The 13,907-nt window shown below is 47.2% G+C and overlaps 1 protein-coding gene across 1 annotated transcript; it reads right to left on the reverse strand.

Moving 5' to 3' along the window:
- Positions 1–2,134: 2,134 nt before the first annotated feature.
- LOC123430566 (ethylene-responsive transcription factor ERF053-like) lies at positions 2,135–4,065 on the reverse strand. The gene has a single exon (XM_045114425.1). It carries the CDS (start codon positions 3,964–3,966, stop codon positions 2,590–2,592), a length of 1,377 nt encoding a protein of 458 aa, XP_044970360.1. The 5' UTR covers positions 3,967–4,065; the 3' UTR covers positions 2,135–2,589.
- Positions 4,066–13,907: the final 9,842 nt, after the last annotated feature.

Genomic DNA, 13,907 nt, shown 5'->3' on the forward strand with positions numbered 1-13,907 from the left:
ATATAACGTTTTGCTCGTTGTTTACTACTTGTTACCTCGCTGTTTTTACTTATTCAGATCATCAAAATCTATTTCTACTATCCATACTACACTTGTATCACCATCTCTTCATCGAACTAGTGCACCTATACAATTTGCCATTGTATTGGGTATGTTGGGGACACAAGATATTTCTTGTATTTGTTTGCAGGGTTGCTTGAGAAAGACCATCTTCATCCTACACCTCCCACGAATTGATAAACCTTAGGTCATCCATTTGAGGAAAATTTGTTGCTAACCTACAAAGCTCTCTACTTGGAAGCCCAACAACGTCTACAAGAATAAAGTTGAGTAGTAGACATCATGCACCATAGTGATATGCTTACGCCACATAGCTACATTTAGCATGCAAACATCTTATTATCTATATTGTGTCATAAGTCTCTCTTGTTCATGTCCATCATACTTGTCTCATATCTTCGCCCTAAAGTTTGGGGAAGGCTTATATCCATCATACTTGTCTCACATCCATCATACATGGAAAAATCATGATCAAACATTATTCAAAAAATCTGAAATTTTGGGACATTAAACATGATCAGCCGTGTGAGGTTCTTGCAAAATTTCTTCTAAACATAACATCCGGGGAGCTCTCACCAAAAATAACAAAATCACTGCTCAAACAATGCGCAAAACTTTCACCAGCGATTTTTTTTTTTTGAGAGCTCCACGGATGTTATTTTTCGATGAAACTTGGCAGGTACCTCAATCATATGATAAAGTTTGATGTAGCAGAATTTCAGATTTTTTGGATTTCGTTTGATCAACTTTTTTGAACTTTTTGGCTAACTCGGGTGTCGTACACCAGAGAGTAGAAAATCCAGTCTCTTATATACTAGAAAGTAGTGGCTACTCTCGGGTGTAGTACACCCGAGTTAGCAAAAAATCTGAAATTTTGGGACATTAAAGATGATCAGCTGTGTAAGGTTCATGGAAAATTTCTTCTAAAAATAACATCCGGGGAGCTCTCACCAAAAATAACAAAATCACTGCTCAAACAATGCGCAAAACTTTCAGCAGCAATTTTTTTTTCGATGAGAGCTCCACGGATGTTATTTTTCGATGAAACTTGGCAGGTACCTCAGTCATATGATAAAGTTTGATATAGCAAAATTTCAGATTGTTGGATTTCGTTTGATAAATTTTTTGAACATTTTGGCTAACTCGGGTGTAGTACACTCGAGAGTAGAAAATCCAGTCATAACGGATAGTAGTGGCTTCTCTCGGGTGTTAGCAAAACATTGAAAATGATGATCAAACATTATTCAAAAAATCTGAAAGTTTGGGACATTAAACATGATCAGCTGTGTGAGGTTCTTGCAAAATTTCTTCTAAAAATAACATCCGGGGAGCTCTCACTAAAAATAACAAAATCACTGCTCAAACAATGCGCAAAACTTTCAGCAGCGATTTTGTTTTTTTCGGTGAGAGCTCCACGGATGTTATTTTTGAATGAAACTTGGCAGGTACCTCAATCATATGATTAAGTTTGATGTAGCAAAATTTCAATTTTTTTGGATTTCGTTTGATAAACTTTATTGAACTTTTTGGCTAACTCGGGTGTAGTACACCCGAGAGTAGAAAAAACAGTGTCCTTATATAACTATTAAATACTTTGACTGATCACCTTCTTGAGGAAAATGAAATATTCCGACATCGTCAATAACCCTCTTGACTTGGAATAGCTATTGCTACAACCCAAAATTTATCATGTACTTGCAGTAGGATCGTCAAAGCCATCTTCACTAAATCGAGAGTTATCCCTCTTACCAAAAGATGAGGACACCCTGATACCTATCACTAGCCCTAGTGGAGATCCCATGAAGTGGGCTATAATACAGGAATAAGGAACGAAGAAATAAGCAAATGACGGATCCGACCAGAAGTAGCACATTCGACTGAGAAATTAGTCTTTTTAACAGCCATTTATGTGATTTAATTACAAACCAATTGGTTTAAGGTAATTTGTGATTTGTCAAGTCTAATAACATATCATGTCTTTGTAATAGGTTCAGAACCCTAATCAAACACAAACGGCCTCATACTGACCCAGAAGCAAAGAAAACGTACCTAAGGTTGAAGATGAACAAGCAACTTAGCATAGCTGAACAATTAATAGCTGGAATGTTTCAAAGCAAAGTACAATGACAAATCGTACACGCATAGATACCTAATCATATGAGCCATCATCACATAGAAGTATGAAACGATGAGGTTTGCAGCAAACAAACTTCGAAGACTACACCAACTATCTAAGACATTCAACATATGCTAAAATGTGTAAATGGAGGAGATTGACAGGTCACCCCATACGTCAAGCTGGCCAAAAATTTGCAGCCAATATACAGGATTCCCTAGTGGTTTCGAGAAGAAAAGTATGGGAAATAAATGTGTGGCCAGATGGCTTCTGAATCTGAAACAATGCTGTGATGTGTAAGTGCGTGATGCCGGAGAAGTTGTCTTAAAAACCGCAACCTCTGCGTGCATCTCTGTCCTAATTCTACTCGGGATCGATCACCAAGGTGTTCAAACTTTGAACGTTTAGACCTTTCACATGAAGTTTGGAGCCTGGTATGTTTCTGGAGGAGGAGCTGAAGAGGTTACCAGGACGTCATCGCATGGTGTGTCGGACGTCCCTGCTGCTGCCGTCGCCGGTGGTGTTTCTTGTGCGCCAGAATGCGACATGCCGGCATCGTCACCGGAGAAGCGAGGATGGTGAATGAAGAGGCCGCGGGCGCTGTCGTCCATCTCGTAGTCCCAGAAGGAGCTGCCAGGGCCCCATGCGTTGAACCATGACTCGTCGGCCTGAACCCACATGCCGCCGGATGGCGCCGACGAGTGAAACATTTCGGCCGAGTAGGGCGTAGCCGCGTCGCGAGAGCCGCCGTCCTGGGGAATAGTCGTTGGGGGTGGATGCTGTGGTTGATTTCCAAGCGTGGACCATTCTTCTGCGTGCTGCTGTTCCCGCTGCCGCGGAGCTTGCTGCGTGTTGGCCGCCGCCTCGTCAGAAGTTTGGGGAGGCGACGACGATGACGACGAGCAGGAAGCGGTGCCGGTGCCGGTGGCGACTGAGGTGACAGCGGAGCTGGCGGCGCTGGTGCGGCCGCTCCCTCCTGCGCGGCCCTTCCCGAGGAACCGATCGGGGAAGTTGAGCCGCGCGTTCTCGCCACGGAGCTTGAAGGCCTCGCGGTCGTAGGCCATGGCGGCGTCCTCGGCGGTGTCGAACGTGCCGAGCCACAGCCGCGTGCGATTCCGTGGCAGGCGGATCTCCGCCACCCACTTGCCCCAGTGCCGCTGCCGCACGCCGCGGTACAGTTTCTGCGGCGGTGGCGGCGCCCGCAGCAGCTGCTGGTACAGCGAAGGCGGCATGCCGGCCAGGCCGCCGCGGGGGCTCAGGTTCAGCGCCTCGCTCCAGTACCGCACCAGATGCTGTTGCTGCTGCGCGCTCTCGGCTGGCATGAAGAACGAATGGGTCGCGCACGGAGGCGACCCGCCGAACGAGATCATCTGCTGGTGCCGCAAAGGCGGCTGCTGCTGCGGCGACGACGCTGCAGGTTGGGACATGCTGGAGTACTGCCGGAGAAGCTGCGGGCTCTCGCGCGCCGTCGTCGCCGAGGGCTCATACGCGAAGGGGAAGATGTGCCGCGCGGAAGGCGCGGCGGCGTCGGAAGCCGGGAAAGACCGAGGCGAGGCCGGGGCCGACGACGAGGAAGTGGAGAGCGACGACGTGGTCCGGTGGAGGCGGTCGGGGCTCCTCCCGATCTTCCTGAGCGGGCGCAGCAATGCCGCGGACGCGTCCTCGAAGACCGGCGCCAGCAGCTGCTGCCGCCGCGCCTGTATCGGCGTCACCCCCTTCCCCTTCCACCTCCTGCCAGTCCCGCGACCGCCTCCGCTTCCACTCTCGCCGCTCGCGCTCGACGCGTCCATGCGCGCGGAGAAGACTTCGCGGCGCTAGGAAAATGATCGCTTGGCGTAGTCGCGGGGGAGCGCGGGGAGTCGGAGAGCTAACGATCGAGCGTGCGCGTGGTGGGGTTTTGGTTCTGATTCCGAGACGAGTGCGACCGGACCGAAGCTTATAAGGGTAGGGTAGGGTAGGGAAAAGTGAAATGCTTCGTTGCAATGGGATCATGGTGCTGCGCGGCGCGCCAGGGGCAAAAGATAGTGGTCGGTGGTAAGGACCCCACGAGCATGGACTCGCCAAGGAACTCCACTCCATGTTCTAAAGAAAAAGTAACTCCACTCCCGTGTAGAGCAAAGCTCGACTCGACCCCCTCGTTTCGCTCCGAGGCGATACAAGGAAGAACCCTAGCGCCACAAGCCCTCTTCTTCTCTTCCTCGTCATTGTTACCATCAGTAATGCTACACGTATTAAAAAATACGAACTTTTATAGAAAGATAAATCTTGATTGGAGATTAACGGGGAGGTGGAGCCCACCGTAAAAATCAGGGAGGAGAGAGATTAGTTAGATTGAAAAGATCCTAGTTAGCGTGTAAAAGCATGTAAATCTTTGAATGTTTACCATTATTGCCGCCACCACCGGCCAACACCGTTATGACAGTGGGCCATACATTGAAGGTTTCGGCGCGCGATTTCCTCTTTTGTTGATACGGTGGTCGCCTCGGTCATTAGGAGCGACGCTGGTTTGCTCGATGGTGTGGTGGTGAGGTCACACGGATCCGATGCCATGCGCGCCTATTAGGATCGGGTGCACTTTGCAGCTGCTAGTGCGGAGGTGCGCCTGACGGTAGCTCAATGCCGCAGGTAGGTTGGAGCCGATGGGTGAAGCGGTGCTACTCTCCCTCACCACCATGGGAGGGGCGAGGGGTGCCGCCGAGGTCGGATCTAGACCCTTACGGGGCATGACATTCGGGGCGATGTATGTGGTGGCAGACGATATTATGTGCTACCATGACGTGCATAAGAATCATTGGCAAGATGGTAGTTGACAGTGATTAGATCTTCCGGTGATCTCTTCTTTTGCTGGCAAGTTATATGTGAGTAGATCGCGAAGAAGTGGATCAGTCCATTGGCGGTTAATATCGTGGTTGAATTCTCTAGGGATGAAACCCCCATGACTTCGGCGTGCGAGAGGCGATGTCTTCTTGAAGGCACTGTCTTAAGTCATGCACCTGTTGTTAGCTTATAGTCCATGTCAAGGGTTTTGTGGAGACGTTGCAATGAGACAGGTTATTAGTTAGTGGGTGCAAACGAACTTTTCCAACCAAGCTAACGTGTGATTGTGATGAAATAATTTTAGACGGGGCATTACCGATACTAATTGGAAATGAGAAAGGGCTTCGAACCTCATGCTTTTCTGTTTTATTTGGTTGGGAAATGGCTCTTTTCTGATCTCATTGTGGATAGCCGCATTTTCCCCCCTCTTTGGTAAGCCAATTTATCCAATACCAATGCTTGTTATCATTTTTCATGATAAATAATACTCCATCTATGTCAAAATTTAGTGCATACTACCTCCGTCCGGATTTATTAGTCCTCCTTATATTTTGGGTTAAAATTTGACCTTTGATTTATCTTAAAAAGTTATGTACCACAAAAATACTAAAATTGAAAACCTCTTTCAAATATGAATCCAACAATATAAGTTTTATGACATACAACTTATATTTTGTTAGTCAAATCCACGGTTAAAATTGGGCATAATATACGAATGGGACCAATAAACCAGAACGGAGTCAGCCATATTAGTTTTGGCTTAAGTCAAACTTTGTAAACTCCAACTAAGTATATGCAAAATTTTGTCAACATCTACACTATCAAATCACTATGGTTAAATTTACCATGAAATATATTTTATGCCGTACTCATTTGATATTATAAATATTTATTTTGTGAATTTTGTTAACCTATACAAAATTTAACTTAACAACAAATATAACATGGTGGGAGTACATGATTGTATGCATCAACCCATCCTGGGGTTTCCTCCTTGAAAAACGACTGTCGTGGAGAGAACTAATTGGGTCATTATGTTGCTATCAAGGCTGCGTGGGCGGTACTACTGCTCCCCAGAGACAACGAGAAAATGACAACGGGACTTGGCTATAGATTGACACTCCCCCTCACATTGCTTTCCTTGCACTCCAATCTCCCCTAGTCAGTGACAGTTTTTTCTCTTCCAAAAGGTTCCGGAGTTTCCAACCAATACGGCCACGCCCGCAATAATTGTATTGCCATTCGCAATTTTGCGACGGGATGCTTAGCGACCCGGTTAATAAACAAGGCGCACAATTATGCGGCAGGTGAGGCAGCCTACGGAAGCGATTAGGTTTGTTAATGACATGCCAGCCCGGTCTACTACAGATTCGCCCACGCGTGCCTCCGGCCCTTGGCACCTAGTAGGCGCGACCTGCATGCCAGAAGGAGGAATCGATTAACCAAACCCGTTGCGCCCTCTTGTTAGAACTGTATTTTAGCTTATCTTGCCTCTTGGTTAAGCAAGTGATAAGCCTTTGGGGGCATAGATTAGTGTGGCCGTACGCTTAGCGCTGCTTAATTAGGCCCTCTGGCAACGTGATTTGCTCTGTCGGGGCCATCGACCGTTCGACATGGATGAGCACGCCTGTTCCTTCTCATGATTAATCGCCTCTCGCCTCGCTCGTTCTCATGTGCGGCTGTGCGTGCATGCGTCACGACTGCGTAATTAGATACGAGCTATAATTCGATCGGTGCATGCCTAGGTGTATATATGGGACTTACGTATGGCAGCCGGTGTTAAACTGTTAATTACATGTAGCTGCATATAGTATGAGATGTATCTGTACGTATGTATAGGCATATTAAAGCAAGTGTTGGTTGATCTGCCCTCGTCATGGAGAAGAGATGGATACGAGATAGATCATGATCTAGCTACATGAAATGTCGCGATCATATATATATATCTCACGGTACCATACCAAAAGCTGGCGAAACCAGTGGCAGCGGTGGCTTAATCCTGGTCGAGGAAGGCATCCTAATTGCAGGTAGAACTAGTAGTTGGCTGGTCCAGACGTACGGTTCGATCGTCGTGCCTCAGACAGAGTGAGAGGGCAACTATCGATCGGTGAGGATTTTTATCCTGAGGCCAGCGTCGATCCATACATGAAGCTAGAGGCTACGTACGTACGTACAGCCGGGTCGCGATGATCCCAGATTCTCCCGGAAAGAGGATGCCAAGAGGAAACGCGTCCAAGCGGCCGTTGGTTCCGGCCCTCTTTGCGGCACGCGTGCGCGAGTTCGTACGTCCCGGCCCGGCCGGGCCACCTAACTCGATGGATCGGTGCAATGGCCGTCCCTTTCGACAGCAACGGCACAGGGCCAGCCACGGACCCAACGAGATGGCGGCCACGGGGTCGGCGTCACGAACTTACCACGGAAATCTACTATATATGCGCAGGGGGCCCATCCAACCGGCCGGCGGCTGCCAAGGTCGTAGGTGACGGTGGAGGCGGAGCCGCCCAACCCCACCCACGCACCGCCCACCCGACCGACGCGTACGTACGTCGTAGTAGAACAGCTAGCCATGGCGCGCACCGGACCCCGTCACCGGTAGATCGATGGATGGAGGGATGGGTCGGCCAGGCCGGGTGCATGGTCGGTTCCGTGCGGGCTTTGGCCATCTGACCCGGCGCTGACCTTGGCTGGCTACCGCGCGGAGACTTTCGGCCGAGGTCAACCCCACCCATGCGCCGAAGGCACAGACCCCAAGTGCGCTCGATACGTGGCGCCACTCTGCGCCCCACGATCGTGGGTATGGCCTTACGTGGCGCTTTGCCGTAGGCTGCCGGTGCGATGTACTTATGTAGACCAATAGAGATGCCTTTGACTTCGTAGTTAAGAAATGTATAAGAACATGTTAGCACTAGCACGCCATCGTATATCTGTCGCGTAGGGAATCCCTCACTTGCAAGCTAGGGGACGATTTTTCTGTTGTTGTAATAAAGTTGCAATGTCAAGGTACATACACGCATATGACGTCAAGTAGATATTTCAACATCCCACTATTTATGTTCTCTAGAACATTGCTTCACATCGTTAACATAGTTCATATTTTCACGATTAGTTGATGATGTGTCAAGGTTAGACTCCGTCACCGCTCGCCTCGCTCTCCAGGGGACCGCGGCACACTCGGCGAGCACTAGTAGAAGAAAGGCTATTAGTAACGCTGGTTTTACCGGATCAGCACTATAGCTAACCTGTTAACAGTAGCACTGGATTGAAAGCGCTATTCGTATATACGTTAGCAGTAGCGCTGGAATAAATAAAACGCTACTGCTTTTAATATTTAATTTGCGTTGTATTTATGCCCCCACTACGTATTTGTGCATTATCTAAACAATAGTTTCATCGTATTATAATAAACATCCATTATCCTCATCATAGTATACACATAAAGTATCATGTGATATAACTCATCATCATCTTACGTACTCATCTAACAACTCATCATCATCTTAATCATATACCAAGTTAAAATCTCGTAAAACAGAAAAACATCATAATAGTCATCATATGCATGCATCATAATCGATCATGTTAAGTTAATATAAACCAGAAAAACTTGTTTCTCATAAGACCTAGTCCTCGCTCCTAGGTATAATGTCATAAAACACAATAACACCTATGTCTCCATGATGAAGCACAGAGGTCCAACGGTCTTCAACTTGTGGCTGGCGGTCCTTCTTTATTTCTCTCCATGCTTCAATTTGGAACCTTTTTGATTTGCGGTTACTCGAGTATGGAGCATCAAACTCAGCCCTCAGCGGGCTTTTAATTTTCATATGACCTTCTGGGTGCATCAACAGAGGCACTACATCATTTGTCAGTTGCTGTTAAAGAACATAATAATAACCTAGTTAGCAATGTAATCAAGACCATTTATGCAATAGTAGAGCGTACTTAATTAGGAAACTCTTACCAAGATATTTCGGCGAATGTTATCCGCCCTCAACCTATGCACTAGTGGCATGTAAAATGTATAATTTTGGCATATTCCCAAATTGTACGGGAAGTTATCCCTAGAAATCAGGACGCCAACAAGAAATTAGAGAAGAACATACTTCTCCTCCCAAGTTAGATGTGATCCATACGTGTAGTGTGTCGTGTCAATTAATTTCTGTAATTCACTCGAAGAAACGACATAAGCTGTAAGTTATAATTTAACAAATTTAGTATATGGATGAACACCAACTATTTCTAAATATATAATGCAAATTACTTGACAAATATGGTTGACGAACTCACATGGAGGTAAAACAGGAAGCATATCGACAACCACCCAAATGTCGATGTTGCCTCGCATATTATCTTCAGGACGAAGATCGAAGGTTATTTTCATACCCTCCTGAAATCCATATGCCTTGCAAAGATCTTCCCAGATTGGACACCCTATTTCTGTGTTAAAAATTTAATTAAATACTTTGATCACAAATGTGTGACCATGTATAGTCCTCAGGTAAGCTCTCCTCGTCTCCATACTCTCGTGGTCTTCGAAACCGAGCCTCTCCAACACATATCTTCTTGCATGGCAAGGGAGAAACTAGTCGAATTGTATAAAATAAAAATTACACGTTGAAGCAAAGAAACAGAAGTCATGCATGCTTAATTGCGAAAAAATACTTGTCATCGTTGCGTACCAAACAAACTTTGAAGGTCTCGTCAAGCTTCATGCTGAAGAACCTTTCGTCTCGCAGGTGAGGCGTGTCGCACAAACCCTGATAGTCGCCGCAATATTCACACTCCCAATATTCATCATCGGACATTTTCTGTTTTAATGTGGTAATTTAACTTATAATCCATGGAACATGTTTGTAAATGCGTAAACAACAACCGTGACACTATATCGAAAGAATTGAATATCTATATATATAAACAGAAGCATGAATAATAAAAAGGGACCTATATTTGGTCGGAATGTTGATTCATTCCCCTTTCCAGCAATTCCCAAGCACTCCATATGTCCTAATTTCTAGCACTAGTCATGTCAAAATTCACGGAATTTTTTGGCATGACCTTTGCTAAAAAGTGGACATATGGAGCGCCTGAAATTTACCAGAACGGAAATGAATCAACATTCTGGCAAAACATAGGCCACTCGGACATTCTGGCAAAACTTAGCACAAACTTAGCAAGCAAAAGTGAGAATTAACAAAAATTTAGCAAGCACAAATTACTTTTATTGCATTTGATAATCAATATATATGATGAATTAACACAAACTTAGCAAGCAAAACTGAGAAACTCACTACTGTTTTATGCATTAACACCAACAAAAGGATGATATTTGTAGTCTTTATTAATTGATTAATTAACTAATTAATTAATTAGTTGGTTAGTTAGCTCGTTCATCATCTTTGCGTGACTCTTTCTATCCCTTGGATGAACAGTGTCCAACATGTCATGCAAGTGTTGTAGGTTGGTGAAATATGTATGTGCCCTTTTTCCTCTCCAAAGTTCAAATAAGTTGTTTGAAACCATTGGTTGTCTAATTCAAACCTAATGTGCCTACTTACATGAAATTTACAAACAAGAATGATTTATTTCACCTTCTTTACATAATATTCAAGTGTGAACCATAGGATTTTTTAAACTTCTTTCTAGTTAGCCGATTAAAAGATCTTCAACAACATATCTTGATTTTCTTATTAACATGTATCTCAAGATGACATCTTGAACCATAAACACCACTGGAACTATAGATACTAATTATTAGCCCATCATTCCATGTTCACGTGGTTCGTGCTCATTTTGTTTTACTAGTGTAACATAAAAAATGCATTAGTGTAACCATCAAAATTGTCCTAAACACCACTGTCCTAAACATCAAAAATTCATTAGTGTAACCAAAAACACCACTGGAACCGCAAACACCATTTGAACATTAGTGTAACATAAAAAAATCATCAGCTCCAACCATGGAATTAAAACTGTCCATCTCACCAAACCGATGGCCCTAAAATCAAAATGGCAGGAGCCTTGGGGTGCCTAGAGCGGGAGGGGAGGGGGTGGCGGCGCCTGGAGGGGGGCAACAACGCTTGGAGGGGACGGGGGGATTACCGAAGGGGAAGGGAAGGGGCTTACCGGAGCAGGAGGGGAAGGGGGCTTACCGGAGTGGGAGGGGAGGAGGCGGTGGCGCCTGGAGGGGGCGGCGTGAGGTCGAGGGTGTGTGGAGACGGGCAATAAGTTCTCTCGAGGCGGCGGCTACGGTGAGGGAGGCTACGTCGGTGACAACGACGGCGACAGCGAGGGAGGCGGCGGCGACGACGACGATGGCGACGGTGAGGGAGGCGACGACGACTTGAGATTGAGGATTGGGGTGTGGGGGAGTTAGGAAATTTTGAGCCCGCGGTGGGGTGTTAACTCAACATAGGAGTAGCGCTGGTTCAGAAGGAGCGCTAGTGCTATTGCACTTAGCACTAGTGCTTTTACCATGCCAGCGCTGCTACTACAGCTACTCTCGGTGGCCTCGTTGGGCCCCTTTTAACAGTAGCGCTGGATGCGGTGCAGCGCTACTGCTATGGACCTTAGCAGTAACACTGGATTAGGTCCAGCGCTGCTACTATAGCTACTGCGGGTAGCCTCGTTGGGCCTTGTTTATCAGTACCGCTGAAAATAGGGCCAGTGCTACTGCTAAGGACATTAGTAGTAGCGCTTTGTGTTTCCAGCGCTACTGCTAAATAGCAGCAGCGCGTGCTATTTCCTAGCGCTACTAATAGGCTCCTACCTATAAGGTTTTTCCTACTAGTGGAGGCTCGGCGTCGTGGCGGCGGCCCTGGGTTCTCTCTGCAATGGTGACTGCCACGGTGTCCGCGTGGGTGGTGCCTCGACGCATGGAGGTGATTAGGGAGGTTGGGCCCTATGTGGCCTTGCAGCGCGACTTCGGCGGGATGGCGATTGGAGCACCCCGACTTCCTCGCCAACAACCTTCTCCAGCGGGACGACAACTCATGCGGGTTCTTGGCAGCATCTCCGTCTGGTCCTGGTGGTTGTGTCGGGTGAATCTAGAGCTGGAGCTCGTCTGGCATCTTTGGATGGATCTGGTGGTGGCAGGTCATGGTGGCATCTTCGTGCGACTGGATCCGGAGCTTTGGGGTGGAAGCCCGTGCTCCTTGCATGGTGGTTTTGGCCTGGTGGTGTGCGTCGTGTAGGTTGTGACTCTTCGTCGGCGGCTTCACTGAGGACGATGCCGGATCCGACCAGGATCGGTTGATTTTGGCTCACTGGTTCTTCTGGCCGGTGGCAAGGTTTGTGGTGGCTTCTGCATGGTCATGGCATGATGGCTTCGTGGGAGGTGTGCGGGCTAGCACAAGTGTTGTGCATGGAGTTCTGGTGTTGGGCGGTGCTCCGGGTGAAAGCTTGTTGGGTGGAAGCGTGCGGTTGTGGTGTTGGGCGTGTTGGAATTATGCCCTAGAGGCAATAATAAATTGGTTATTATTAATTTCGTTCTTCGTGATAATCATTTATTATCCATACTAGAATTATATTGATTGGAAACTAAAATAGATGTGCGGATACATAGACAACACCCTGTCCCTAGTAAGCCTCTAGCATATGATCATGTCAGTTTGTTGCTACTGTTTTCTGCATGTAAATGTATCTGTTCCTATGACCATGAGAACATGCAACTCCCGGACACCGGAGGAATACCTTGTGTGTATGAAACGTCACAACGTAACTGAGTGACTATAAAGGTGCTCTATAGGTATCTCCGAAGGTGTCTGTTGGGTTGGCGTGAATCAAGGCTCGGATTTGTCACTCCATGTGACGGAGAGGTATCTCGGGGTCCACTCGGTAATACAACATCACAATAAGCCTTGCAAGTAATGTGACTAAAGAGTTATCATGGGATCTTCTATTACAGAATGAGTAAAAAGACTTTCCGGTAACGAGATTGAAGTAGGTATAGAGATACCGACGATCGAATCTCGGGCAAGTATCATACTGATGGACAAAGGGAACTGCATACGGGATTAATTGAATCCTTGACATCGTGGTTTGACCGATAAAGATCTTCGTAGAATATGCAGGAACCAATATTGGCATCCAGGTCCCGCTATTGGTCATTGATCGTAGAGGTGTCTCGGTCATGTCGGCATAGTTCTCGAACCCGCAGGGTCTGCACACTTAACGTTCGGTAACGCTAGAGTAGTATTGGGATATGTATGTTGGTGACCAAATGTTGTTCGGAGTCCCGGATGATATCACGGACGTCATGAGGAGCTAAGAAAGGGTTCAGAGCTAAAGATATATATATGGGAAGTCCTATTTTGGCTACCAGAAAAGTTTTGGGTTTTATCGGTATTGTACCAGGAAGCTTCTATAAGGTTTCAGAAGCTTCCAGAGGGTTCCGGAAGGGTCCCTCCAGCCCCTAGGACGTGCATGGACTGTAAGGGGGCGTCCAAGCCTTGTTGGGCCACCCCCCAAGGGCCCATGCGGTTGGGAAGGAAGAGTCCCTAAAGGGGAAGGCACCTCCTAGGTGCCTTGGGGAGGGAGGAAACCTCCCTAGGCCCACGCCCCCTCCTTGTAGGAGGGGCTAGGGCTCCGACACAACCCTCCTCCTAGCCTCCTACATATAGTGGGGGAGAGGGAGGGGCTGAACACACCAATTCCCACGCCCCGGTGGCAGCCCTACCTCTCCCATAGCCCCGTTTTCTCCTCAGATCGGTTTCGGCGGCACTTGGTGAAGCCCTCCTGGCACTGCTCCACCATCATCTCCACCATGCCATCGTGCTGGTTGAGATCCCATCTACTTCTCCTTCCTCTTTGGCTGGATCAAGAAGGATGAGACGTCATCGAGCCGTGCGCGTGCTAAACGCGGAGGTGACGTCCGTTCAGTGCTAGATTGGGAAGGATCGTGATGAGATCGCGGGAC

This window comes from Hordeum vulgare, chromosome 2H, assembly GCF_904849725.1.
Source record: "Hordeum vulgare subsp. vulgare chromosome 2H, MorexV3_pseudomolecules_assembly, whole genome shotgun sequence".
Classification (NCBI taxonomy): Eukaryota; Viridiplantae; Streptophyta; class Magnoliopsida; order Poales; family Poaceae; genus Hordeum; species Hordeum vulgare.